Source organism: Rosa chinensis, chromosome 4 (assembly GCF_002994745.2).
Source record: "Rosa chinensis cultivar Old Blush chromosome 4, RchiOBHm-V2, whole genome shotgun sequence".
Taxonomy (NCBI): Eukaryota; Viridiplantae; Streptophyta; class Magnoliopsida; order Rosales; family Rosaceae; genus Rosa; species Rosa chinensis.
Genome location: NC_037091.1, coordinates 64523355 through 64550140, shown reverse-complemented (window position 1 = coordinate 64550140; position 26786 = coordinate 64523355). Strand labels below are relative to the sequence as shown.

Below are 26786 nucleotides of genomic sequence, written 5' to 3'. Positions count from 1 at the left end.
AGTTTGAGAAAAACAAAAGTAGCAGTGTGGCCTGTCCAGCGGCGCCCTCTCACTGACATGGGCTTGTAGCCTCGTAGTCGCTTGACGGGTGCAGTCGGACGGGTTGGTGATTGGTTTGTGACAGGTGGTTGTCGGATTTTGAGGCTGCTGTGGAATGCTTTTCCTCTCTCTTAGATGGTTGCGATGGTTAATCGGGGCTTTGTTAGAGCAGGACAATGTAGTTGATCTGGGTTCTATAACTTACAGTCGACCAATATGTTGTCCGGCGTGTGGTGGTGGGCTGGAACAATAATGATGGAGCTGCGAGGTTGGGCCCGCTTTTGGGGAAGGATTTTAGCAGAGGTGGTCACCAAAATTAACCTTGCAAGCTTCGGACCTTTTGTGGCGGTGCTAGGAAAGCCGGAGTCGACTCTGACTGATATGAAAACGGTTTGTAGTGGTCTTTTAATTACGTTTCTTTTTATTAGGTTTTTAATTTTTGGGTTTTGGTTAGGTCTAATAAGTCCATCCTCAATTGAGCGAGGGTTTGGTTGTCTTGGATTTGTAGTTGTGCCATTGATATGGTGTCTTTCCTGAGGACGATTTGGTTCAATTCTAGTTTATTTTTGTTATCAATTTGCCGACGAGCGATCCTTTACATGTGGTCTGGTATTTTTTTGAAGCGGTGTTGAAGAGGACGACATCTTCTTTGCTATTGACTACTAGGTATTATTGAGACTTTCGAGATATGTAGCCTTGAAAAGAGGTGTTTTGTGGTTAGAGTTTGGGCCCATTGGCCTGATGATATGTGTAACCGCAGTTTCTTAGGGTATTGGCTTATGTCCCCTGAGTGTATGTTTTCTGATTGATTGATTGAATGAAGTATCTATCTTTTTCTCAAAAAAATAGAAAAAAAAGAATCCGAACTATTTTATCTGAATATATAACAAAAAAATAAAATAAATATTCTTATAATCTTCTACATTAGCAACTCTAGTTGAAATATTCTAATGATATTTTCTGCTTAAGGACAGTCTAGACGTACAGATCATGATATGACCTCCCTTAACTGGAATCGCATTTTTGGATAACTCCTCCGTATTTTTTAAGCTTTTCAATTATGACATTCATTTTACATAAAGGGGGCATAAAATATCCATATGAAAAATTCAATTCGCATAAACAAATTTATGACGTAGTTGTTTTAGACTTGTAGTACTCTGATGGAAATTGTCAATCACAAGAAGCAGCGGTGCATCCCAGAGTCTGTGGTTTCCGCGTTATTAGAAAAGAAAGAAAACGGATTACGACACGCGGAGACTTGTAGTCAAGTCAGGCCATGCAGAGGCCCTACTTCAATATCAAATACTTTGAATTTTCCAAGTCCTCTCTACCTTATGGTCCTCATCTGTTTACCTCGATCGAGGCTAGCTTGAAGTTAATTGAGCTCTCATTTCTCCAATCTTATCTGCAACACCATGTACTCGTCAAAGCCGAAATCGTACGAGAAGTTCTCGGAGTCCAACACCGATGCTGCTTCTCCGCCGACGGGTGTTCCGGTCAGCTCCAGCAACCCTTACTTCAGTCATGATGATCATGATCATGAAAACAGCTCCCAAATGCCGGTTGCTCCGCCATACCACCTCCGCCCTAGAGCCCCCGAGCCGTGGAAGACCGGCCTCTGCGACTGCCTCTCGCATCCCAAAAACTGTAACTTGCTAAATCCACTACCCCCCTCCTGTTCTATTGATTTTAATCACTAGTTCGACCTAATTAGTTAATATGCACTGAACAGGCTGCACAACATTTTGGTGCCCCTGTATCACTTTCGGCCAGATTGCAGAGATTGTGGATAAGGGCTCTACTTGTAAGCAACAATTTATTTCTTCGTTCGATTATCGATTATTAGCTACTGATTGAGGTTTAATGTGGGAAATTAATTAATTACTAGTATCGATGGGGCATAACTTCTATGTGCAGCTTGTGGTGCAAGTGGAGCACTATACACTCTGATATTTTGTGTGACTGGTTGTCCTTGCTTCTATTCATGCTTCTACCGTTCCAAAATGAGGCAGCAATACACTCTTGATGAGAGCCCTTGTGGTGATTGCTTGGTTCATTGCTTCTGCGAGTACTGCGCCCTGTGCCAGGAGTACCGTGAGCTTCAAAATCGCGGTTTCGACATGGTTATCGGTACCTAATTCTAACACAACTCTTCTTCAATTCCAGAAAATTTTAGTTGCATTCTCATTCTCGAACCTAGAAATGATGACATCCCTTTTACGGTACAAGTTTTTTGTTGGTTCTTTTATTCTGGTTTAGGATAGGGAGTACATTGATATAAATTGAACTTCAAAACGAGGGACTGAGGGAGAAAAACACAGAAAATGTGATTAGTTTGAGGTTTGTGAAAAGTTTTTATATATTTTAAAGGGAGAAAGCTAGAGAATCAGAGAAGAAAGGAACCTTTCTAAATGAGAAAGAAAAGTAGATGGGATTGAATTATATTTTGTTGCATTGACTGTTAGATTGGATTAATGATGAAGACAAATAATTAAACTCAGGACAATGCTTAATCCACTAATTAATTGTATTTAGGATGGCATGGAAATATCGAGGAAAGGAACCGTGAAGTGGCAATGAATCCAGTGCCCCCGGTCATGGAGGAAGGCATGAGTAGAGATCAATGATTGAGGAGAACAAGGATGTAAACAAGTGTGTATGAAATCTTTAATTATTGATTGTTGAAAAGATTATAGTTTGTAGTTGCCAGAGTTTTGTGAGGAACCAGTTTGATGTATTTATTTTTTTGAACAAGACTAGTTTGATGTACTTAATCTCCTTTATAATAAACAACAAACGAAAAGTGAAAAATCCTAATTCTCATACAAATTGATTGGATTTTCTTCATTTTTGCACCATAAGAGGTTGATCATCTGTTTTTATGTGACTTATGCAATTTCTAAAAGATCAATAATATTGATATTACCGTTATGGATGGTTAGTGATCAACTCGTAAAATTAACTAAAACCGAAATAATAAACCTACTTTAGTTGTTGACTTTTATAGTTTCTAATCAATTTTAGTTTTTAAGAAAAATGAAAGATCGATGTTATTGATTCAATGAATAGTACTGAGTCCCACTCCTGGACTGAGATTCATGTCAAGGTACAAAATTTCTAGCCGGTTTGGTTTTAGAACATAAAATATTAAAATATCAATATCACGCTTCATTTGGCCGTTAGCGTCAGAAAACCGAACCGGTAAAACATTAATCACTGTACAGAATCGATGATGTCATCTCTGTTATCGGTGCCAAAAAACCTGGACCGATCGATAAAACCGATTCCAACTCTCAAGGTACAAAATTTTGGCATCTTATCACTACCCACTTTTCAATGAAACGGGCCCATGGACCAGCTTTCAACGTTATTTTTCTTATGGGGGCCCATAGCCCACTCCTTTCTTTTTTTTCCCGCAATTACCGTGTTTCTTTCTTCCTAGAAAAGCTTTAGCCGCATCATAACGGTTACCATGGCACTGAAACTCGCTTTGGATTTGCGCCATTGGGTTAACATTGTCGGTCTAGTAGCTTTCCACTCACCAAAGTAAGCTGTCTCCTCGGAGGCCTCGTTGATACGCAACAATGCCCTCAAAAGACACAGAGAAAATATAAACATAAACGATAGACCCGCCCTCTCTCCCCAACACCAAAGTTACATCCCAATCGAGACCTCTGTTCCCTCTTTGAGTCATTTTCACAAACCCACTTGGTGCCTTGGTTGTGTGCGTAAAACAGTGACACCCACTAGACCCAAGGGCTTTCTTTACTGTTTTGATTATGAGAGAGTGAATCAAGACGCGGGAAGAATGGATGCAGCAGAGCTGGAGCTGGAGAGGCGGAGCAAGTTCTTGAGTAGTTTGATTCAGAAGAAGAAGGCGGTGGAGCAGCAAGACCACCATGACATGCTCAATGTGAGAGTTAGGGCGTCTGATATGCCAGTCGCTTTGCAAAACCGAGCTTTTCGGTGCGCGAGGGATCATCTTGACTCCATGCCTGGGAAGCTCGACAGTAAACGGCTTGCTTTGGCACTTAAGAAGGTCATATCTTTTGGGTTTATCAGATCAGGGTTTTGCTTTGTTTTTCTGGGTTATGATCTTGTGGGTTTTGTAGTGTCTGGAGTTTGAGATTGAATGTGAGCATTTGCATTGTTGATTCAAGTGTTTTGACTTTTGAGTAATGGGTCTTGATCATAATCATCTGATAGTTATTAGGATACAAGTAGTAATGCTAAGTTTCAGTGTGTGATCAATGCACATTCTTATTGGGTATAGATTAGGATAAAGTTAAATCATGTTGAATCTTTTATGTTTGTGGTCCAATCTATGTGGGTTTCAAATGAGATTTGTGTTTAGTAAGGATGATGAGTGTTTCTTAAAAAGTGGAAGGTAATATTTGGACAGTTGGACCAGGGCTATGAATTTCCATAATTGACTATCAACTAAGCAAGCACGCTGATACTCATAGTTGTTGAAGGAAGTTACCAAATTCTCAAAATTTGATTGTGTGTGCCAGTTGTGTTTTGCATGAGCTGAAATTTATACATTTTCTTCTCTATGACTGGATTTAAGAATTGTAGCCTCAGTCAGTTTCGGTTTTTCAGATTCACACCTCAAGTATCATTTTGTAGAATCTCTTTGGATTGAGAGGGTAGGGATGGATTTCATTTGGTTTAGTTGGTTGTTTCCAGACTATAGGACCTTTATATTTCTTTGTGTGTTAGTTTGATTACAGAAAGTTCACAATATTTTTGTTACTTGACAGGATTTTGATTCATCATATGGCCCAGCTTGGCATTGCATTGTCGGAACTAGCTTTGGTTCATATGTCACACATTCTACTGGGGGATTCTTGTATTTTTCGATTGACAAGGTTTACATCCTTCTATTTAAAACAGCTGTTGAGCCTTTGGACCATTGATAGTTCCAACAATTTTGGTTCTTTGCTTGTTTGTGTGATGATGACATTGTAATTTGCCACTGCCAATTCTATATGTAAAATTACAGATGAAATAACTATTATTATCCTTGTTCCCTCCGGTAGTTGCTTCATGCTGCTTCATTCATGAACAAGTGAGTGATTTTTTCTTCTGATAAGTGGCAAGAACCTGTGTTCCTTTTTGCTACAATACTTGTATTCTATTTGATGTATGAAAAATCGGTAATGTTTTGAATACATGTGGCCTTGGACCGCACAGCGATGTTTGCGTACAAAGAAAGAAAAGCTTGAGATATTTTCTTTCTGCCTACTTACAACTTGCACAATTTGGTCACATCAGTCCCCTCTCAGCCTAGTATAAGTATTGTTACTTTTTCTCAAAAATTGTCCCGTTCAGGTTATATCATCTTCACCTGTTACCATTGCTTAAACCAGAAACATGGAGATCCCACAGTTTCTGGAGTACCAAGAACATGAAGCTGTAGACAACTCTGCACAGAAGGAACCAATTCTGCCTTCTGACGCAATCAATGAAAAAGAAGCAGGGCCACCTCAAGAAGCTTTGTTCCTTATCTTAACTTACCTTCCTCTGTTTGAGCTTCTTGCCATGAATCAAGTTTGCACTTCACTGAGAGATGCAGTAAACAAGGATGTGCTCTCATGGTTGAACATCATCGTTGATAAGGCTTTGAGCTTGAAATTGTCTGATGAGATCTTGATGAAAATTACATCGAAGGCTAATGGTAGGTTGAGAACTTTGGCTCTCATGAACTGTGCAAAGATTACAGATAACGGGCTTCAACAGGTTGTGGAGCAGAATCCTCTGATCAGCAAGGTATGAAAGTTGAATTTAGTTGGTGATGAACATAATTATTGTATTGGTTTATTAGATGGATAAGATATGATTGGTTGGAATTGCTCTATGGAAGAAAAATTGGAGCACTATTGTTCTTAAATTCTGTTTGCTTTTGATTCAGCTCTATCTACCAGCTTGCACTGGCTTAACACCCGAAGGGGTCATACGAGCTGTGAAGACATTATCTGACCATGGTCACTGCCTAAAGTCCATAATGATAAATGGCATCTACAACATAAACAAACAGCACCTTGAAACACTTGAGTCTTATCTTCATGAAATGAATCTCGACGCAAAGAAAGAGCAGCCAGGATCATGGCCTCTCCTATTACTTGAGTACATGGACTCGCCAACATTCAGACATGACAAAGGTCACACCATAATTGACCTTGAAGTTTGCTCGAAATGCGACGAGGTGAGGATGGTTTTCGACTGTCCAAGGTGGGCGTGCAAGAGAATGATAGAAAGGTCAATGACTCGGTGTAGGGGATGCAAGTTTTGCATTCTGAGGTGCCAAGAGTGTGGTGGATGCGTCGATTCTCAAGAAATTGAAGAGGCTGTTTGTGCTCATATCTTGTGCTCAGATTGCTGGCTCCACCTTCCCAAATGTAACTTCTGCAACAAGCCATATTGCAAGCAACACGCTGATAACAAGTGCTGCACTTCAGGATCCACAGGTTTTGTCTGTGAGGTTTGTTATGCAAAGTACATTGTAAACTTGCCCAGTATTGTTGAATATGTTGATTTCTGAGTATATATGTAGTTGTAAGCACTTCTTCTATCTTAAGGGGACAGTGTTTTCATCATCATAAGTAGCAAGCAACTCCAATCGAACGTGCCCACGCAACCGTTCAGGCAACATGATTTCACTTCTCCGAAAAATTTTACTCTTCATATCATATACATAAAGAGATAAGTGAGTTTGTGTTGCACATTGAAGCATGAGCACACCTGCATGGATTGTACATAAAGGAAAACATGATAGTATAGGGTGGATAGTACACAACGAAGGACGTTCATGGTCTCTTGATCCCCTCAAATGAATGGGAAAAGTGACAGTGTGTTTAATCCACACATGATTTGGGAAAAGTGACAGTGTGTTTAATCCACATATGATTTGGGAAAAGTGACAGTGTGTTTAATCCACACATGATTTTGGTAGTCCTTCAAAATCCATAGCTCTATACAGTCGTCTTGTTCTTTCAGCTCGCCATCTTCAGACCAAATGTCAAACGACTCGGGATCTATTAGAGCTAGACATCCATCCAATTCACATAGTTCTGCTTCCGGGATATAATCTTCCGGAATAGGGATGGCTCTCATTCTCTCTTCTCCGAGGTCAAAAACCACTATGCTAGCAAACCTATAGCCTTTTAACCAATGTAGAGATCCATTGACACACACACTTTTCTTAAGAAAGTCCCACTCAAGAGGATCAAAAGGGAGATGGTCTCCCTGTATGTTCCTCTATGCATGTGTGCCCAGTGTGAAAATCTTGAAAGTAAAGCCATGAATGGTTCGAGCAGATTCGCCTAAAGAGTTGCGATATTGAACTTGGAAAACCTTATACTCATTAGTGAGAGGACTGAACCCAAAGAGGTGTACAATCTGGAACCAGGGGTAGCTTATGTGTGTAGGAAAATTAGGAAGGGGAAGAGTAATGGACTCTCTGGTGCAGGGATTAAATATACGAATGGGGTGGTCATAAATCAAAGCATTACCAAGCTTAAGAAGTACCAAGCCGTTGCTAGAATAGGTTTGGTAAAGACGATATTTGTAGGGCAGTGTTAGACAATGTGCGAGGAGTGATGGACTACCATCTTGGTTGATTTGAAGGGAGAGCAAGCGCTCATGCAATGCGGTTTTGTCGTAGAAATGTAACAGGAGGTGAGTGTACATGTTGCTGCTGTTGCAGCGCAAGTTTAGGTGGCTCTAAGAAAGGAAGGGTTACGAGTGAGAGAGAACCATGACTTGCAAACGCACTTGAAGCGCATTAGGGACTTGGCCGGTAGCCTTGGGAGTATTTGGAAGCATATGATTTCACTTAATTGGCAGCTCGGGAAGATGAGCTTCAGCTTCCAGGTAGCTAGGTCTTAGCATCCCAAATAGTCGGAGTCAAATGTCTTGATGGAAAAGCAGACAGAAGCAGTACTTAAATAAAAGAACAGCTTATAAAGTACTGGTGTCATAACTGCAATGTGAGGAAGATTGGTATCTCCAGCTGGTAGCGGGCACAAGAAAAAGGCTTGGTGAGCAAATATTTCCTTGTTAAACCTCCAAAGTTTGATTGCAGCTGGCTTGACCGTAACTGTTATTTAAACAATCTTCTACTTGGAAAGCACGGCATTGCATCGTTGAACAAGTTGATTTCTCTGTTTTTCATAGTCAATACTAAAGTAAAATCCAGATAGAAAGACAAAGAGGCAGATTTACATGATACATTGGACTTGTTGACAAATCTAATACATCTCTTGAATAAATCGATGGATCCAAACCTTTGATGGAGACCGGATTTGCATCAAACAAAGCAGTTACATAGATAATCTCCTAACTGATCATGCGGATTTGTTTCTACGAATTCCAATGGACAAGTCTCACCTTTCAAGGTGCAACTATATGTTCATTTTCAGTTCAATCAAGCTTGCCACCCTCGAGCTAATTCCTCCCTGCGAGGGTACAAAATTGGGTTTTGCTGCAAGTTTCCAGCAGGTCTCAAAATTTGAATGTCATAGAAAAATAGTTCAGTTCTATCAAACAGTTTCAGGAGAAGATTATTTCAAGTGCTGTGGTTCAGGATCCACGGGTTTCATCTGTGAGGTTTGTTATGCAAAGTACATTATAAACTTGCCTAGTATTGCATAAATATGTTGATTTCTGAGTATTAATTTATGTTGTTGTAAGCACTTGTCATCTTAAGGGGACAATGTTTTCATCATCATAAGTAGTAAGCAACTCCACTTGAATATCCCCACACAACCATCCAGGCAACATGATTTCACTTCTCCGAAAAGTTTCTCTTCATATCATATACATAAATAGATAACTGGTTTGCCGTTGAAACTTGAAGCATGAGCACACCTGAATGGATCGTACACAAAGGGAGACATGAGAGTATAGGGTGGATCGTACACGATGGAGGATGTTCATGGTCTCTTGATCCCCTCAAATGAATGGGAATAGTGACAGTCTCCTTAACCCACACTTGACTTGGTAGTCCCTCAAATCCATAGCTCTATCAAGTCATGCTGCCCTAACAGCTCGCCATCTTCAGACCAAATGTTAAACGATTCGGCAACTATTAGAGCTAGACATCCATCCAATTCAAATATTTCAGCTCCCCAGCTACAAGGTTCCGGAAGATCTATGGCTCTTAGTCTCTCCTCTATGAGGTCAAAAACCACAATGATACAAATAGTGTGTCGGTATGAAACCAATGCAGGGATCCATTTACGCACACACTTTTCTCAAAAATATCCCGCTTAAAAGGATCAAAAGGGAGATCATGGAGGTCTACCTGTATGAGCAGATTCACCTAAAGACATTTGAACTTGGACTTGGAGAACCCTGTACTCGTTAGTAAGAGGACAGAACCTGAAGAGGTGTACAACGTCGATCCAGGGGTAGCTTATGGGTGAAGGAATAATATTGGGAAGAGTAATGGACTATCTGGTGCAGGGATTGAATATATACATGGCGTATTCATGGTCAGGTTCTTTGTGATGAATCAGGTCATTACCAGGGTGAAGTAGTACCAAGCCATTGCTAGAATGGGTAAGGTAGAGATGATGTTCATAGGGCAGTGTTAGACAGTGTGTGGTGGGTGATGGACTACTTCCATCTTGGATAATTTTGACGGAGAGCAAGTGATCCTGCCTTGTGGTTCTGTCCCAGAAATGGAGGAGGAGGTGAGTGTACCCGCTGGTGCTGTTGCAGCACAAGGCTTGGTGGAATGCAAGAGAGGAAGGGCCGCGAGTGAGAAAGCACCATGACTTGCAAACGCACTTGAAGCGCATTGGGGACTTGGCCAGCAGCCTCGGGAGATTTTGATTTCATTTGGGAGCTCTGGAAGATCAGCTTCAACTTCCACGTCTTGGCTTTCCAAATGATTAGAATGAAATGTCTTAATGTGTACTAGCTTCTGTTATCCAGTACTGGTGGAATAACAGCTGAGGTAGATGGGTACCTCCAGCCGGCAGCCGGCAAAGTATTCCCTTGTTAAACAGCCAAAATCAATCTTCTACATGGGTGGCACAGCAGGCTGATTTATCTGTTCCTCACAGTCAATACTAAAGTAAAATCAAGACAGAAAGACAAAAAGACAAAAAGGCAGATTTACATGATACATTAGACTTGTTGACAAGGTCCAATACATCTTTTGAATAAATGGATGGATCAACCTTTGATGGATACGGGATTTCCATCAAACAACATAGTTACAAAGATAATCTCCTAGCTGATCATGGGGATTTGTTTCTACAAATTCCAATGGACAAGTCTCTCACCTTTCAATTAAGGTGCAACTATCTGTTCATTTCAATCAAGCTTGCCTCCCCCTAGCTAATTCCTCCCTGGGAGGCTACAAAATTGGGTTTTGCTGCAAGTTTCCAACAGGTCTCAAATTTCAAATCTCAAAAAAAAAAAAAAAAAAGAGTTCAGTTCTATCAAACAGTTTCAGGAAAAGAGGTTCTACAAGAAAACTGCACTTAGAACTAAGAAACCAATGATGGCAGAGCTTGCAAAGGAACCACTGCTGTGGAAAAATAGTGAACTGCACCCAGAAGAAGCAGTTGTGGAATTTGAAGAAGGAGCAAGTGATGTACTATTATCGAATGTGCCATTTCTTCCAGCACTGCATTCACAAAATAGAAGAGGGAGAAAGGAGAAAAAGGTTCATTAGATTTAATTCATGGCAGTCTTGTGCAAGTAAAATTATGTTTTATAATAACATCAGCAAGTTTTAACTTGTACCTTCCAGGAACTATACAAGAACCATGACCTGCAATTTTGGCGAAGAAATAATTAGTAACAAAGCGAGAAGACCAACAAAAATTAAGAAGATAACACAGTATGAATGAACATGTTCCTACTTGGGTCTGTGGTAGTAATAGTAGCTACCCCTTTGAAATCACAAGTCCCAGGAGACTTGGCCATCTTCTGAAAGTATGCATTGAAAGCATATGTTGCATGAGTCACCACATTGTCTGGTTCATAACAAGGTTTCCCTTGCAGCATAGGTGAGCAATCAACTTTTCCAGGTCCACAAGCCCAATCTAGGGCTGCCTGTAGCATCTTTTTGTCAGCACCCTCCTTCGCGACACAAAATGTTTGGTTCGTTGTGTCGTTTGCCAACACAGTTCCAGCACCTGTCAAGTGTAAGGTATAAACTGGCAACCCATTTGCATCAAAAAGTCCCCAGTTCTTTTCGGAGACTGATCCAGGTCTCAAATCCTCATTGTAGAGCTCATAAATGTAAGTACTAACAGCAATCCCAGGATGCTTAGGAGTCCCAGTGTTGTTAAGCACATGCTTGATTAGGTTACTATTGTAAGTGTTAGCATTGTCAAGTGTGGCATCTGGCTCTGCTGAGTCACCCTTGGAGGGCCAGCCTGACTCAGTCACTACAATGGGGAGATTTGTAATGTTTAGATAGGACATTGCAAAATACGCGGCATCAACAATTGCATCAAAGACATTAGTATAATGCAGCAATGTATTAGCATCAACAGCTTCCTTGTTTGGAGGGAGAGGGCGGAAAAGTGCATAGTCCAAGGGAATCACACCGTTTGATTGCATATAATCATAGTATGGGTAGACATTGAGCATGAAATATGAATCTGTAGACTGCAAAAAATTGAGCACCGGAACCATGACCTTGTCCCATGAGCGATTGAAGAAGGCTTGGGAAGGAGGAAAGGAGTCAAGAATAATGGAGGAAGAGTGTGGAGTAGAGACTTTAATTTGGCGATCAAGGTTAGACGCAACAAGTGCTGAGTGAATGAACTTTAGGGCAGAGACTAGCACTGGAGCAGCATTTGGGAGGGCAGTTAGGACTTCAGATCCGACAGCTATAGCTGTTATGTTTGTTGCAGGAACATGTGCTATCACATTGCGAGTAATCCAGTTGGCCGCGGTGGCATTGGACTGACCTATCCCAAGGAGCTGATCATTGGGGACAGAAACAGTTACTTGGATGCCTGTGTTTGCAAGAGCAAGGAGCATGGCTCTGTCTGCATCGTAGAGCCTGATATGTCGAATGTTTTGAGCTTTAAGAAGAGCAACCACCTCAGTTGGACTTGGCATGTCAGAGAGGTCTGTACCAAGGTTTACACCCACAAAAGCATCTGCAAAAACAGTAACAAAGACTGCAAGATTACTCAAGGAAAAATCCCCCAGAATGAGAATCCCATCTTCAACATACACTTGATCATTATGTATACTACATTCACTATGTTTTAATTTCATAAAACTTGAATATCTACTTTGTTGGTTTAGCTGGTTTCTAAAGGAACAGCTCTAAAAGCATGCAAATGACATACTGTCAATTCTTCAGCCTATTCACAGTACTAATGAGGTATGATCATAAATCTTTTAACAGTAGCAGTAATTTGTTACGGTTAAAGTTGATGGCCTTTGACCATATCACATAGGTATATATTCAGACATCACTTTGTCTTTCTTTTGCAGAAAGTCTGAAAGAACAGATAACAATTATTCATATAGCATATACTAGCTGGTCCTGGATTCCTCTATAATCTATATTCCTCTTTTCTCATACACAATCATAAAGATACAACCAAACAGCTGTCCCATTCAGTAAAAGTGGCAACCAAAAAGACTCCAACAAACTCAAGGATTGTAGAAATATCAGCCATGCTAATATAGCCAGACATATTATGGGCCCGAGGATTGATCCATCAAGCTGCAAATTCAAGGACAAAGTGACAGTTTACCTCCCAAATTAAAACTAATCCAAAACTTACTAAACCATAATGCCTAAATAATTTAAAGCCATAGAACCATTCTCTTAGGTGGGTTCCATGTGACTCAGAACTAGAACATTTCATTTCCCATAATGTCATGCTCCATTGTCCTCAAGGCTGTTGCTTTCTGTCTCTATCATTTCTAATAATTATTTTTTCCAAATGAAACCATAATGTTAATGGTATTGGCATTTAGTACCTAGAGGAAATATTATACCATCAACTAGAACAAGTACATTGCCTGCTTAACATTTGACATTGCTTTGCACATAGAGTTTCATAACCTGAACAGCTGGGAGAGGCAACATAATGGGCTTATGCACATGGATATAAAATGGACCAACTTGGACAAAGTTATCATCCTCTTACTGACCAACTTGACAATAATACCCTCTAAGGTAGAGATTTCCAGGGACCCCAAATCATTTAACACTATCATCTGCATCTTCCGAATAGGGTTAGTTTGGTCCCACTCACTTTACAACATTTATTTGGGAATAGAATTTAGGGTTTGTGACTGCCCATTGAGCTGGGCCAGCTGGGACGCATTAGGGATTGAGTGATTAATTAACCAAAGCTGACAACAGATCGGAGACTTTCAACATGGCAGAGATTGACCTCTTCTAATCAATACACTCTACCAAAGAAATCAAGACACTCTCTACCCACATTTTCCCCTATAATTTGTGCAGCAAGATTGAAATTAAACATCAAATTAAAGAGCAAAACAGAGTAATGAATAGCGGATGTGTAATCATTCTAACCTGAGAAATGGGGTACACAACAGTTGAACAAATTGGGGACCCTATTGTACACAAACCATTCATAATAAACTCAAGGAGTTGCAGATTTATGTGGAAGAGCTAAATATGAAGCACAACCAGAAATAAAAGATGGGAACTTGAAGAAGAAAAGAGGGGTCTTTGACACATAACAGTACATACCAGGCACCAAAAAGGAAACAGATTAAGAGATTAAGACCCAGTAGACTATAATTAATGACCAAAGAAAGCTCAAGTCTTTACATAGAGCTACTCAAAGTCCAGAATGCAAAAACCACAAAGAAAAAAGCCATAAACAGCAGCAAGTCAAGCTTTAAGCTTACCGTCAGCAGCAGAAACTGAAGACACAGCCAAAAGGAGAAGCAGGAGCAGAACAGCCATGGAGTCCTTCCTCACTTCCATAACCCACCAAACAACCAAACCCAGAAGAGCAAAGAACCTCAAAGAAAAACCCAGAACTGAAATCTGGAACAAAATCCAAGAGAACCAAAAGGTGGAGAATTTTAAAAACAAATGACCAAGAGTGAATGGAAGGGAAAAGAGAAAAGGGAGCTGCTTTTGAGGTTTGTGGTGGGAACTACTGATGGGTTTAGTTGTAAATAAAAGAGACAAGGGTTTATGGTGCAGATGATCAAGAGGGAGTGTGTCAGAGATCAAACGGTGGAGATTCAAATGCAGCTGAATAGTAACTACTAGCATGGAGTGAAAGCCTGAACCTCGCACAGAAAGTACAGTGGACACTTGTTGGGCCTCATCGGAGGGCTTAAAGCTTTGGCTGCAGAGTTACACGCACCACGAGGAGACCACTTCTCTGGTGCTGACGGGGCCTGAGCAGCTGGATTCAACGGTCATATTCTGGACGTTTGTTTAGTCTATCTTTTCTTGTTGTCTTGTTGTTATTTAAGAAATGGTAACCCCCAGAGGTACCATTGCTGCTCTTGGAAAAATTTTCAGCAGGTTTCTTCTGCATGTAACTTCTTCATCTTCGTTTTCTAAATTTGTGGAGAAGGAAGACAACAAAGATACCTACGGTCTATATAGGCGAAACCAAGCAAGTCCAAACTAGCTGAAATTACAGGCACTAATGAACAAGTCTGAATTTATTTATTTTTTGCTAATGGCGGTCGTATAAGGGAAGCTAAACATGTGCTATGTCTTTCTAACCTCGTGAAAGTCAATTTTAGGACTTCTTTGCAAAAATAGAAAAATTGTTTAACATCATGATTTCCACTCAAAATTGTAGACTATAGCACATGATTTTCAGGTTAAAATAACATGTTCTTATTTTCTCATTAAAATATTGTCACCCATAAATTATGATTTTTAAGTAATTTTAAAACTGATGGAATTCAAAAATTTTGACCCGATTTTTTAAAACTATTTTCTAAAATTGAAAAACGAGAATTTTTTTTAAATGAAATCGGGTTGAGATTTTTATAGTCTATCACTTGGAGAAACTTTTAAAAATTATATTTTACGAATGGTGAGATTATGAAACAAAGGCTAATAAAGTTTAGCAGGCCACGAGCGATCGTGTATGACACTTCTAATGTGTTAATCCATGTCAATGCCTTTTATTATAGAAATTTTGTCATGCCATAATCTCACCATTATAAAATATAATTTTTAGAAGTTGCTTCAAGTGACAGAAATTAAAAATATCGAATAAATTCTTTTTGACTATTTTAAAGGTTTGTCAACTTTGGAAAGAAAAAAAAATCTGTTCGATATATTTGAGTTCTATCAGTTCTTGAATTGTTCAAATATCATGATTTAAAGGTGGAAAGAATTTAATTAGAAAATAAGAACATGCAAGTGATGTGACTTTAATTTAAAAACCGTGTGTTATAGTCTATGATATTGAATGAAAATCACGATTTTACACAATATATATATATATATATATATATATATATATATATTTGAAAATCACAATCTGCGAAGTTGGAAAAGCATACATCATGTTTCGAGGCGTTTAGGTGCGCATGTCAAATATGGGGTCGCCGGGTTTTAGCGGATTTTCTTTTCTTTAGCTACATGACCTAACTAGATCAGCACGCGCATAAGCAAGCAAAGCCAGAACGGTTAAGTTGGTCATTCGGAGCCCCGGAATTCAAAGTCAAGTACTCCGACTATAACTATGGGCCCAATACAAAACCCCTCGTTTCTTCACCGGAGCTCCGGTTCGAAATGAAGTGAAAAGTAATCGGAGCCAAGAAGAAGACGACGATGGATCAAAACCAGAGATCGTCGTCGGCCTCAGCTTCGCGAGCTTACCAGTTCCACCCTGCTCGCGCTGCAATCGTCAATCTCTTCGACCTCTACTTAGGAGGAGTACTACACCTCTCTCTCTCTCTCTCTCAACGTCAACTTCAATTTCGATTCAATTTCGTAATTGAATTTCATTTGATTTTGATTTTTCGTTCTCTGTTTGCAGAAGAGCAGTAGTCGCCAGAAATCAGAGGATTCAAATCGCGAACCTCCGTAAGTGTATTGCTTTGGATTTTCTGGTTTGCTGAATTAGTTTGAATACTATGAGCTGAAATTAAATATAGTGTGAAGGTGTTTTTCTCTGAATTTGAGTTTGAGTTTGGCATGGAATAGTGATCATACAATATGATTTAGAGTTACTGCGAATTCTTTATTAGTTCCTTAATTGCATCATATGATTTGATTTGGAATGCGTTTGGGCTCAGGAACAAGTCACAGAAGCGTGTGCTTGCGCTCAATAGAGAACTTCCTCCTCGAAACGAGCAGTTCATTCTCGATTTCGAGCAGCTCCAGAGCCAGTTTCCTGTAAGTTACGGAATTCGACACACCAATTGGGGTTATTGTTTTGTGGTTTTTCGAGACGAGAGAAAATTGAGTGGGGTGGGCAATGTACACTCTGTTTGTGATGCACTATGAGTTAGTAAGTCTGATTGTTTTGTGTGTGTGTTTCAGGACCAAGATCAACTGCGTGTTGTGACAGAGTCTGTGCTTATATCTCTAGTTGTGCAGTGCAGTAATCATGCACCACGGGCAGAGTTTCTTCTCTTTGCTTTAAGGAGTTTGTGCACAATAGGTCACATTAACTGGGATAGTTTTTTGCCGTCCCTTCTTTCTTCTGTCTCCACGGCAGAAATGTCAATGGGTCAAGGGAGTCAAGCAATGACGGGTATTTCATCACAGTCCAGTATGCTTCCAAGTTCAAATGCAATTCCCAATGCATCTAACTTTCAATCTTCAAATCCTGCCTCTCCATTACCTTCTGTTCATGGAATTGGTTCCCCCAGCCAGACAGCTATTGAACCTATGACTCTGTCACCTGCTAAATCATCTGATATGTCCAGTAATGGACAGCAGGCTGCAGCAAGGGCCAATTCATCTATAAGAGATAATGCAATCAGCAGTCTACGTCAGTTGTGTTGCAAAATTATTTTGACTGGACTGGAATTTAATTTAAAACCAGCAACTCATGCGGACATATTTTCTCATATGCTGAATTGGCTGGTTAATTGGGATCAAAAACAACTGGGGGCTGATGAATCTGATGGCATAAAGTCTTGGAGACCTGGGAAGGCACTAATTGAATGGCTGCATAGCTGTTTGGATGTCATTTGGCTTTTGGTTGACGAGGATAAATGCCGAGTTCCCTTCTATGAATTACTGCGCAGTGGCTTGCAATTCATGGAGAACATACCTGATGATGAAGCTTTGTTTACTCTAATCTTGGAGATCCATAGGAGGCGAGATATGATGGCTATGCACATGAAAATGCTAGATCAACACTTACATTGCCCTACATTTGGGACTCATCGAATTTTCTCGCAGACTACTCCTAGTATTTCAGGTGAAGCAGTGGCAAGCTTGCGGTATTCACCAATCACATATCCAAGTGTACTTGGGGAACCATTGCATGGAGAGGTGATGAGTTTATCTTGGAACTACTTATTTTTGCATTGAATATTATCATGTTAGTATAGTATCATTGGATGATAAGAAGAAGATGATAATGTACCAATACATCTGTAAATAGAGATATAATCTACCAAGCAGGCATGTGTTCATTCTTTATGGCAGTCAAAGACCTCAATAATTTGGATTAGATTGCTCTTTCTTTTGCTGGTGTAGGATCTTGCAATTTCTATTCCAAAAGGAAGTTTAGATTGGGAGAGAGCGTTGCGTTGCATAAGGCATGCTATTTGTACTACTCCATCACCTGACTGGTGGAAACGTGTGCTGCTTGTGGCTCCTTGTTATAGGGGTCCTTCTCAAGGACCTACTCCTGGTGCTGTTTTCACTTCTGAAATGATTTGTGAGGCAACAATTGATAGAATTGTTGAGCTACTGAAGTTGACAAATTCAGGTAACGTTGTCTTTATTCTTTATTGTTCTAACTACTAGTAAAACTAGTTTATGTTCTATTCCTTTCTGGAATATAGTAGGAAAAAAGAAGAAGCCTTTAGTACTCCATCAGAATTACTTTTTTTTCTTAAATGCTAGTTGTCTTGGTTTTATTTTCCATATCTTTTATTTTGTTGTGGCTTCTGTATAATGATTAACTGCAGCAGGGTATCTGAAATGTTTTATTTTGGGAAGCTAATTATTGTCTTAAATCATTTTCCTTGTAGATGTTAATTGCTGGCAAGACTGGCTTGTCTTTTCAGATATATTCTTTTTTCTCATAAAAAGCGGCTGTGTTGATTTCGTCTATTTTGTGGACAAGCTAGTTTCACGCCTTACAGAGAGTGATCCCCATATTCTTAAGACCAATCATGTCACTTGGCTTCTAGCTCAAATTATTCGGGTTGAGCTTGTGATAAATGCTCTAAATTCAGATGCTAGAAAGGTTGGTATTTGAAAAGTAAAATTTGTTCTTTTCTACTTATATTGCATTTGTGTCATGTTTCTAGCCACTTCCTCTCTTTACGTAAATCAATAGTTCTCAATCTCTGTTGTCCTATGTATTTGCATCTCCTGCACCAACTAAATGGCGATTATTCAACTTTGTCCCCCAAGAATGACATCTATCCTTTTGGTTTATGTTTTCTTGGAAATTATTTGAAGCAACTTGATCACATCATTCATATTTATAACCTATAGCTTCGTTGCATGTAGGTAGAGACAACTCGGAAGATCCTATCGCTTCATAAAGAAGATAGAAGCTCAGATCCAAATAGTCCTCAGAGTATCCTGCTTGACTTTATAAGCAGTTGCCAAAATTTACGTATTTGGTCATTGAATACAACAACTAGAGAATATCTGAATAATGAGCAGCTTCAGAAAGGAAAGCAAATAGATGAATGGTGGAGACATGCAAGCAAAGGTATGGTCCTTCCAAAAGTATCACCAAATTGAGTTTAAAATGGCGGAAACTTGTTATAATTTTGAAATCAAGAATTAGTGCATTGTGTCCCATGTACGGTGTTTTTGGGTCAATCAGTGGTACATACGTTCATATTTTGTTCGACTGCATATGACACGTAGCCATATAGGATAATTTTTCACTATGCTGCTGTATATAAGTTTCTGCCTCCCCCCATATGATGCTTTTATGATAAGAAAATTATTCTAACTCTGATACCTTCTGTTATATATTTATTAAAAAAAGAAGCAATTTATTATAAGTTTCTTGTGTCTGGTAAAGGAATTGTATGCACAATCATACCATCCGAGACTAGTGGCGAATGATAATCCCACATACTGATCAATATTGTTTGGAATAGTCCATGTTCTGATGTTTTGAAGTAGCATGGTGAATTCTATGGTGGAATAATAATTAATAAACACTAAAAGGTATACCATCGTGGCATGTTGCAAGTAAATTCCCAGGAGGCTTGATAAGACCTATCTGTTTTTAAGGATGCCCAATTTTAGTTTGGAGTAATAGACAATAAAAAGTACCATTCAAGCATGTCATAAGTAAATTTCTAGCAAGCCTGATAAGATTATTCGTCTTGAATGCACATTTTAATTTCTCATGTTGATAATCATAAAAACCTATTAATATTAATCACTTCTTCATGTCTGTACTGGATCGGAAAAATGATGCAAACATGGTATGCATGCTTTTGATTGCAGTTCATATGAGAAAGTTCTCCAAGGCATTTTCTTGGAGAACTAACTTAATCTATACATTTTTCTGATATGGTCATGAAGCACCGGCACATGACTGTAGCAATCATTCTGCTAAGTACTTTGAGTCAGAAGACTTTTTACGTATAGCTCTTGTGAACATGTATTTGGCTGGTTTATGTTTCAGGGGATCGTATAATGGATTATATGAATATGGATGATAGGTCAATTGGGATGTTTTGGGTTGTATCTTACACTATGGCGCAACCAGCTTGTGAAACTGTGATCAATTGGTTAACCTCTGCTGGAGTTGCAGAATCGTTACCGGCAACAAACCTACAGTCCAATGAGAGGTTAATGGTTATGCGGGAAGTCAATCCATTGCCAATGTCATTGTTATCTGGCTTTGCAATAAACCTGTGTTTAAAACTGGCGTATCAAATGGAAGAATCTTTGTTTTGCGGGCAGGTACTCTTTTCTATTTTCTTGCTTGAATTGCCATTTGTGGTTGAATATGCCTAAGTAGCTAAGGTAAATTTTCAGTAATTGAAAACTATATTTTGTTTATTGAAGGGATAAGTGTAGCCATGTGCTCTATCTGGGAAGCAAGATACTTAATGAAGGCTGAAATATAGTAGGTAGAAGACGTAAGGAACCTGAATGACAGTAGGAGTCTAGAGATGACATGAAAGTAGATAATTTTCACATAGAAGATCAATTCATTTTGTTTACTTACATGAATATCTTTTTTCGGCATGTGCTCAACTCGCCCACTGTTTAGTCTTTTTGAAATGGTTTGACTTATATTGTACATTTCAAATGCAGGTTGTACCTAATATTGCAATGGCTGAAACATATTGCAGGTTACTGCTCATTGCACCTCATTCACTATTCCGTTCTCATTTCAATGTAATTTTCTTGACCTTTAATGTTTTTGTTGCTTCTGAAATTACCCTTGTTTTGCATGCTTTTTGAAAAATAAGAATGCATTTAGCATCCACCCAAGTGAACCTCAATTTCGCAGTATAACGGCATAACCCTTAAAAAATTTCTAGTAGGTTTGTTGACACCTTGGAAATAGCACTGAACAAAGCTGCAATCCTATTACCAAAAAATAAGAAATTGAAATCTTATGAAACACGTAAAGAAAAATCCGTGTTGACTTTTGGTGGCATAAGTAGGCTGTTACCATATGCTACCCTTTCAATTCTCTTGTGGACTATACAGGTAGTAGAAAGTCTTTATGATAGGTCCTTTAGCTATGGAATCTAGGTGTGGTTCTTCTTTATCATTCAACATTGACTTGTGTAATGATTTCGTTGTTTGGAGCTTCTGCATAATTGTTTGTAGTCTTCACTTGTAGTATGGAAACTTCTGCTTTATATTGCACAAGCACATACTCCTCTTTCTCTGACTCATTTTAAACTCAGTTTTCATATCCTTTTCTAGAATAATAGTGTTGTAACCTTTTACTTTTCAGTAACTTGTGATATGATAATCATTTTTAATACCTCAGCATTTGGCACAAAGGAGTCCTTCAGTATTGAGCAAGCCCGGCGTTACTCTTTTGGTGCTTGAAATTTTGAACTATCGTTTGCTTCCACTTTACAGGTGATTGTTTACATCATTCATATTGTGACATTACACTAATCTCAAGTCAACTACAATTCACACTGATATGGGATCACTCTCTTGGTTTTAGATGCTGTAAATGATAACTTTGTATATGATGACACTGCCAGTTAGAGTTTTTAAGTTGTCATATCTCCCATATAGGTACCAGGGAAAAAGCAAAGCCTTGATGTATGATGTAACAAAAATAATCTCTGCTCTGAAAGCAAAACGTGGAGACCATCGTGTATTTAGATTGGCCGAGAACTTGTGCATGAATCTTATTCTGTCACTGAGAGATTTCTTCTTAGTGAAAAGGGAAGGGAAGGTATAAACTACTTCCAATATGCAATCCTTTTTCCTGTTAAGGTTTTACTGCTAGATAAAACTGAACCTGATTATATCTGTTGTAACTTTGGCAGGGTCCAACTGAATTCACAGAAACTTTGAATCGAGTAACTGTGGTCACTCTTGCTATCATCATCAAGACAAGAGGAATTGCTGATGCTGATCATCTGCATTATCTTCAAACTATGTTAGAGCAGATATTAGTTTCTAGTAACCATACATGGTCAGAGAAAACACTACGCTATTTCCCTTCGCTTCTTCGTGATTTCTTGATTCCTCGGATAGATAACAGGGGCATTGCAATTCAAGCATGGCAGCAGGTTCATTGTTGCTCCACCTTAATTTGTTTTTATATGCTATTGTTATTTGTGTAAACAACAAAACGCTCCCTTTAACACTGACAATATCTATGTGCTGGATCATGGATCTAAACTAAGATGCTGTAAATATGAAGTTTTGAAAAATTAGACTTGCAATTTGTAATCCTGGGCAGCTAATCAACGTATGGCCCCTCCCTCTCTCCTCATTCTGAATCAGGAGGATCCTGACTTTGCAAGATCCATTCCTTTTTTGCAGGCAGAAACCACTGTGATCAACCAATGCAACCAGCTTCTGTCATCATCAGCTGATCCTACTTATGTTATGACCTATATAAGTCATAGTTTTCCTCAACACCGACAATATCTATGTGCTGGAGCATGGATCCTGATGCAAGGGCGCCCAGAGAACATAAATAGTGTAAACCTGGTATGATTTTCATGTATCATGAATGACACTTATCACTAGTACTTATGGAGTTCTATTGGAACCTCTTATTTGTATTGTTTCCTTGTTCTCCTTTAACCTCTTTACTTATATGCGTTTCAGGCACGTGTCTTGCGAGAGTTTTCCCCTGAGGAAGTAACTGCTAATATTTACATGATGGTGGATGTGCTACTCCATAACATTCAGTTAGAACATCAGCGCGGGCATTCCTTGCAGGTTTATAAGTTGTTAATAGGTTTTTCTTTAAAAGTCCTCTGTATTCTGGTACTACCTACGAAGTTGTCTTGACAGGGTTTAATTACGTTTTCATTTGACAGGACCTTCTAGTGAAAGCATGTGCAAACCTAACATTTTTTATTTGGACCCATGAGTTACTTCCTTTGGATATTATGCTTCTGGCACTTATTGATCGGGATGATGATCCCCATGCTTTGCGTATTGTGGTACGGGCTTTCAACTTTATCTCTATATTGAATTGGTAATGAGATAATAATGCTACTACTGTATGTTAGTCTTTGATCTCATTCAAATCTCTGTTTTAGAGTATGGTTAGCTCATTTACGGCTTTGAACTTAATCTGGAACTGTTCTGTTTTATATTTTGGTCTTGGTATGGTAATAATGTAAGTGAATGTGTCGCAGATTAGTTTACTTGATAGGCAAGAACTTCAACAAAGAGTAAAACTATATTGTATGAATCGAGGCGCCCCTGAACACTGGCTTTACCCTGGACCCTTCAAACGAGTTGAATTGCAGACAGCCCTTGGAAATCATCTTTCTTGGAAGGATAGGTATCATCTATTCAATAATAACAACACAAAAGATGGTCGTTTTTGTTAATCGACTTTTGCTGACAAGCCTTAAATGTTATGCAGGTATCCTGCATTCTTCGATGACATTGCAGCGCGTTTGCTTCCGGTCATTCCACTAATAATTTATAGACTAATTGAAAATGATGCCATAGATTCAGCGGACAGAGTTCTGGCCATGTATACTCAATTTCTTGCTTACCACCCTTTTAGATTTACATTTGTTCGTGACATTCTTGCATATTTCTACGGCCTTCTTCCCCCAAAGCTTATTGTTCGAATTCTGAATGTACTTGATATCAGCAAGGTAAAAACTTTGCTCTCCTTTTATTCTATTAGTAATCAGTACTGCTTTCTTCCAGTCAGTTTATTAACTCCAAACTTTTCAGATCCCATTGTCTGAGTCATTTCCGCAGCACATCAATTCATCAAATCCTGTCATCTGCCCACCTCCAGATTACTTTGCAACTCTCCTACTGGGAATAGTGAATAATGTTATACCTCCATTACATAACAACTCAAAATCTGGATCAGCTAGTGATGGTTTAAATAGTTCAATGCGTGCTCCACCTAACAAGACTCCAGCAACCTCTCAATCTGGGCAAACAAATGCTTCTGATGGCCAAAAAGCATTTTATCAAATTCAGGATCCAGGCACATATACTCAGCTGGTTCTTGAAACAGCAGTCATTGAATTACTGTCTCTTCCGGTATCTGCATCCCAGATTGTATCATCTCTGGTTCAAATTGTCGTCAATATACAACCGACGCTAATTCAATCCAGCAATGGCCTGCATGGAGCTACAAATGGTGTTGGGCAAGGCTCAGTGTTACCAACATCCCCTTCAGGTGGAAGCACAGATTCCTTGGGCACAAACAGATCAAGTCCTTCAGTTTCTGGAATAAATGTTTCTAGCTTTGTTTCTCGAAGTGGTTATACATGCCAACAATTGTCTTGCTTATTGATCCAAGCATGTGGCCATCTACTGGCTCAGCTCCCTCCCGATTTTCATAAACAACTCTATATGGAGGCATCACGTATAATAAAAGAAACATGGTGGCTCAGTGATGGCAAGAGATCACTAGGGGAACTAGACTCTGCTGTTGGTTATGCTTTGTTGGACCCAACATGGGCTGCTCAAGACAACACCTCAACAGCCATTGGTATGTTACAATATGCATTGTTGTTATTCAATGGTAACCTTGTTAAGCTTCAATCTCTTAATGTTTACAGTTAGTTCTAGTCTAATTATTATATTATAAACTCGTATGTCTGATTGCTAACTGGAAGAGAATCAAAAGGTAAAACACTATGTGTTTCCCCAAGGAAATGCATGGAAGACAATCAAACGGTTTTACTTACTTTTTCCTGTACATATACTAATTATGTTTAAGCCTTTTGTGCTTTACTTGGGGAAACATAAATCGTGTGTTTTACCTCTTGTGTTATCACTCCTGACATTAACCCTATTCTTGTTGTGATTTCAGGTAATATTGTTGCTCTGCTTCATTCATTTTTCAGTAACCTCCCACTGGAATGGCTAGAAGGGACCCATCTTATCGTCAAACATCTCAGGCCAGTGACATCAGTTGCAATGTTGAGAATAGCATTCCGTATAATGGCTCCGTTGCTCCCAAAGCTTGCCAATGCTCACAACCTCTTCAATAAGGTACATAAAACTTATTGGGATCTTGTTTTTGAATTTCATCTAGGGTTTTACTTGTTTATACCCATCCAACCCCATCCCCTTTTCCTTTTCTCCCCTAATGCAATTAACGAACATGTGGATCTTATCTTCATATAATGAAGAGAGCTCAACTCTTTTGTGTTTAATCATTTTCTTAACTTCTTTCAGACCCTCTCATTGATTTTCAATATGATGGCGGATGTCTTTGGGAAGAATGCTCAGCCATCAACTCCTGTTGAGCCACTAGAAGTGACAGATCTTATAGACTTCTTGTAAGTGCTAGTTATATAAATCGGTCGCATGTGGTTTGATTTACCATTTTTTTAGTGCGTCACATGTAGTTAACTATCCATAACTGTTGTGTTTCTCAGCCATCATATCGTCCACTATGAAGGACAAGGAGGGCCTGTGCAGGCTCCCAGCAAGCCGAGACCAGAGGTTTTAGTTCTGTGTGGAAGAGCTGCCGAAAGTCTACGTCCAGAGATTCAGCATCTTCTTTCGCACTTAAAACCCGACACAAATTCTTCCATTTATGCTGCTACTCATCCTAAGTTGGCACAGAACACATCGTAAAAGGGGATTTAGCATTCGTAGTGGATACCGTTTCTCTTAAATGTACGTATCCTTCTGTAGGGATTCTTTTCCTTTTTGCCTGTAAATATGAATGGTAATTTTTAGGAAACAGCTAGGGTTTTTTTAGTGTTTAAAGAAGAGGAAAAGGTACCGTTGTATGATTAGTTATTTTTGGATTCCTGTTCTTAAGAATAATAAAAGGGCAAACTACTGTTTAGTCTCTAAAGTATGCATTTATCCTCATTTCAGTCTCTGTCTTTCTAATTTAATCTCAAAAGTCTCCAAACTCACAATTTTAGTCCAAACTAGTCCTTTCCCTCCATTTCTTCCGGTAGCTGGATGACGTGTTGGTTTTTCTCCTCATTTTTTTTTTCTTCTATTTATCTCTCCTCCATCATATGCCATGTCTGTGAGAGGCTCGCAGTTCAGTTGCACCACCAAGTTGAGAAAAAGAGAGTTGAGGTCGAACCCAAGGAGGTAACTTTATAATCTGGGTTTTGTTTCCAACGGCCTCCTCCCACATTCCTCCGCCAAGAAACTCCCCGATGATGAACCCATTTTCTCTTCGCCTTCGTCACTTCCCGAATCGGTCGGTTCATTCACCTTAATCACAACCTCGTGTCGGGGTGTCAGAATAGGAACATCTGCCCATCGTGGAGGGACTTGGAGGTGTATTTCAGCTCCATGATATGGTTCATCAGCTTCTCCTTGTTGCCCGTTGTGGTGCTTGAATTTAGGGGATTTTAAGGGAATCAGAATATGAGCTCTCTCTCTCTCTCTCTCTCTCTCTCTCTCTCTCTCTCTCTCTCTCTCTCTCTCTCTCTCTCTCTCTCTCTCTCTCTCTCTCTCTCTCTCTCTCTCTCTCTCTCTCTCTCTCTCTCGCTCCTTTTCCCATCTCGGCAGCTCCGTTGTGAGCCACCACATCATCTCCCTCACCTCCTCCACCTCTGGCCTCCTCACCCTCGACCCGCCACCGCCGCCCATCTCGATCAAACCCGACATCATCACCACCGTTGTTTATCGACCCACCAAACCAGGACGAGGAGGGTGGCTATAAAAAGTCAAGAAATCCAAGAGAGGAGATAATCGACTAGTACCTGAAATGGGCTATGTTTTTTTTTTTTTTGGTGTGGAGGATCGAATTGAGACTGTAGAGGACGATCTGGTGACGTGGGTGGCAGTGATGGACAGCGGAGATGAAGTTCGTATGATCGGAAAACTGCATGATTGGGTCACATGTGGAGACTAGAGAGTTTGAGAGGAAAGTGGGAGAGATTGAGATAACCAGATGAGTGCGAAGTGAAGAAGATTGAGGAGGTGAAGAAGGAGAGATGAACAA

General features: G+C 39.5%; 5 protein-coding genes across 6 annotated transcripts; 4 read left to right on the top strand and 1 right to left on the bottom strand.

The window, feature by feature from the left end:
- LOC112200418 (protein PLANT CADMIUM RESISTANCE 2) lies at window positions 1-2859 on the top strand. Its single transcript, XM_024341450.2, has 5 exons — window positions 1-429; window positions 1188-1689; window positions 1775-1846; window positions 1960-2172; window positions 2578-2859. The coding sequence occupies exons 2-5, from the start codon at window positions 1458-1460 to the stop codon at window positions 2667-2669; spliced, it is 609 nt and encodes a 202-aa protein (XP_024197218.1). The 5' UTR covers window positions 1-429; window positions 1188-1457; the 3' UTR covers window positions 2670-2859.
- Window positions 2860-3503: 644 nt separating this feature from the next.
- On the top strand, window positions 3504-5253 carry LOC112200419 (dynein light chain LC6, flagellar outer arm). The gene is made up of 2 exons (XM_024341451.2): window positions 3504-4081; window positions 4806-5253. Exons 1-2 carry the CDS (start codon window positions 3851-3853, stop codon window positions 4959-4961), a joined length of 387 nt encoding a protein of 128 aa, XP_024197219.1. The 5' UTR covers window positions 3504-3850; the 3' UTR covers window positions 4962-5253.
- Window positions 5254-5267: 14 nt separating this feature from the next.
- On the top strand, window positions 5268-6641 carry LOC112200416 (F-box protein SKIP28). Its single transcript, XM_024341448.2, has 2 exons — window positions 5268-5814; window positions 5957-6641. Exons 1-2 carry the CDS (start codon window positions 5419-5421, stop codon window positions 6584-6586), a joined length of 1026 nt encoding a protein of 341 aa, XP_024197216.1. The 5' UTR covers window positions 5268-5418; the 3' UTR covers window positions 6587-6641.
- Window positions 6642-8187: 1546 nt separating this feature from the next.
- On the bottom strand, window positions 8188-14583 carry LOC112200415 (glucan endo-1,3-beta-glucosidase 3). Its single transcript, XM_024341447.2, has 4 exons — window positions 13921-14583; window positions 10923-12176; window positions 10804-10831; window positions 8188-10684 (listed from the first exon to the last, which is right to left on the bottom strand). The coding sequence occupies exons 1-4, from the start codon at window positions 14294-14296 to the stop codon at window positions 10522-10524; spliced, it is 1821 nt and encodes a 606-aa protein (XP_024197215.1). The 5' UTR covers window positions 14297-14583; the 3' UTR covers window positions 8188-10521.
- A 995-nt stretch (window positions 14584-15578) lies between these two features.
- On the top strand, window positions 15579-25676 carry LOC112195994 (mediator of RNA polymerase II transcription subunit 23). Of its 2 annotated transcripts, none has more exons than XM_024336249.2 (21): window positions 15579-15931; window positions 16035-16081; window positions 16294-16393; window positions 16541-17503; window positions 17711-17945; window positions 18310-18428; window positions 18698-18905; window positions 19842-20122; window positions 20480-20563; window positions 21171-21265; window positions 21431-21593; window positions 21688-21933; window positions 22190-22360; window positions 22481-22594; window positions 22696-22821; window positions 23020-23168; window positions 23253-23493; window positions 23576-24350; window positions 24675-24856; window positions 25043-25146; window positions 25246-25676. In XM_024336249.2, exons 1-21 carry the CDS (start codon window positions 15827-15829, stop codon window positions 25445-25447), a joined length of 4710 nt encoding a protein of 1569 aa, XP_024192017.1. In that variant the 5' UTR covers window positions 15579-15826; the 3' UTR covers window positions 25448-25676. The 2 variants fall into 2 exon arrangements, with proteins under 2 accessions (XP_024192017.1, XP_024192016.1); XM_024336248.2 differs by having other exon boundaries at window positions 15580-15931; window positions 18211-18428.
- Window positions 25677-26786: the final 1110 nt, after the last annotated feature.

Bases quoted from the DNA above. Each gene is read 5' to 3' on its own strand.
- LOC112200418 (XM_024341450.2), top strand. From the start codon at position 1,458: ATGTACTCGTCAAAGCCGAAATCGTACGAGAAGTTCTCGGAGTCCAAC. The intron at 1,690-1,774 runs GTAACTTGCTAA...TGCACTGAACAG, and splicing joins CCTCTCGCATCCCAAAAACT to GCTGCACAACATTTTGGTGC. The intron at 1,847-1,959 runs GTAAGCAACAAT...TTCTATGTGCAG, and splicing joins TGTGGATAAGGGCTCTACTT to CTTGTGGTGCAAGTGGAGCA.
- LOC112195994 (XM_024336248.2), top strand. From the start codon at position 15,827: ATGGATCAAAACCAGAGATCGTCGTCGGCCTCAGCTTCGCGAGCTTAC. The intron at 21,934-22,189 runs GTTCATTGTTGC...CCTTTTTTGCAG, and splicing joins CAATTCAAGCATGGCAGCAG to GCAGAAACCACTGTGATCAA. The intron at 23,494-23,575 runs GTAAAAACTTTG...CAAACTTTTCAG, and splicing joins ATGTACTTGATATCAGCAAG to ATCCCATTGTCTGAGTCATT.
- LOC112200419 (XM_024341451.2), top strand. From the start codon at position 3,851: ATGGATGCAGCAGAGCTGGAGCTGGAGAGGCGGAGCAAGTTCTTGAGT. The intron at 4,082-4,805 runs GTCATATCTTTT...GTTACTTGACAG, and splicing joins TTGCTTTGGCACTTAAGAAG to GATTTTGATTCATCATATGG.
- LOC112200415 (XM_024341447.2), bottom strand. From the start codon at position 14,296: ATGCTAGTAGTTACTATTCAGCTGCATTTGAATCTCCACCGTTTGATC. The intron at 12,177-13,920 runs GTAAGCTTAAAG...CTGTTTTTGCAG, and splicing joins TTCAGTTTCTGCTGCTGACG to ATGCTTTTGTGGGTGTAAAC. The intron at 10,832-10,922 runs GTAGGAACATGT...CCAAAATTGCAG, and splicing joins TATTACTACCACAGACCCAA to GTCATGGTTCTTGTATAGTT.
- LOC112200416 (XM_024341448.2), top strand. From the start codon at position 5,419: ATGGAGATCCCACAGTTTCTGGAGTACCAAGAACATGAAGCTGTAGAC. The intron at 5,815-5,956 runs GTATGAAAGTTG...CTTTTGATTCAG, and splicing joins AGAATCCTCTGATCAGCAAG to CTCTATCTACCAGCTTGCAC.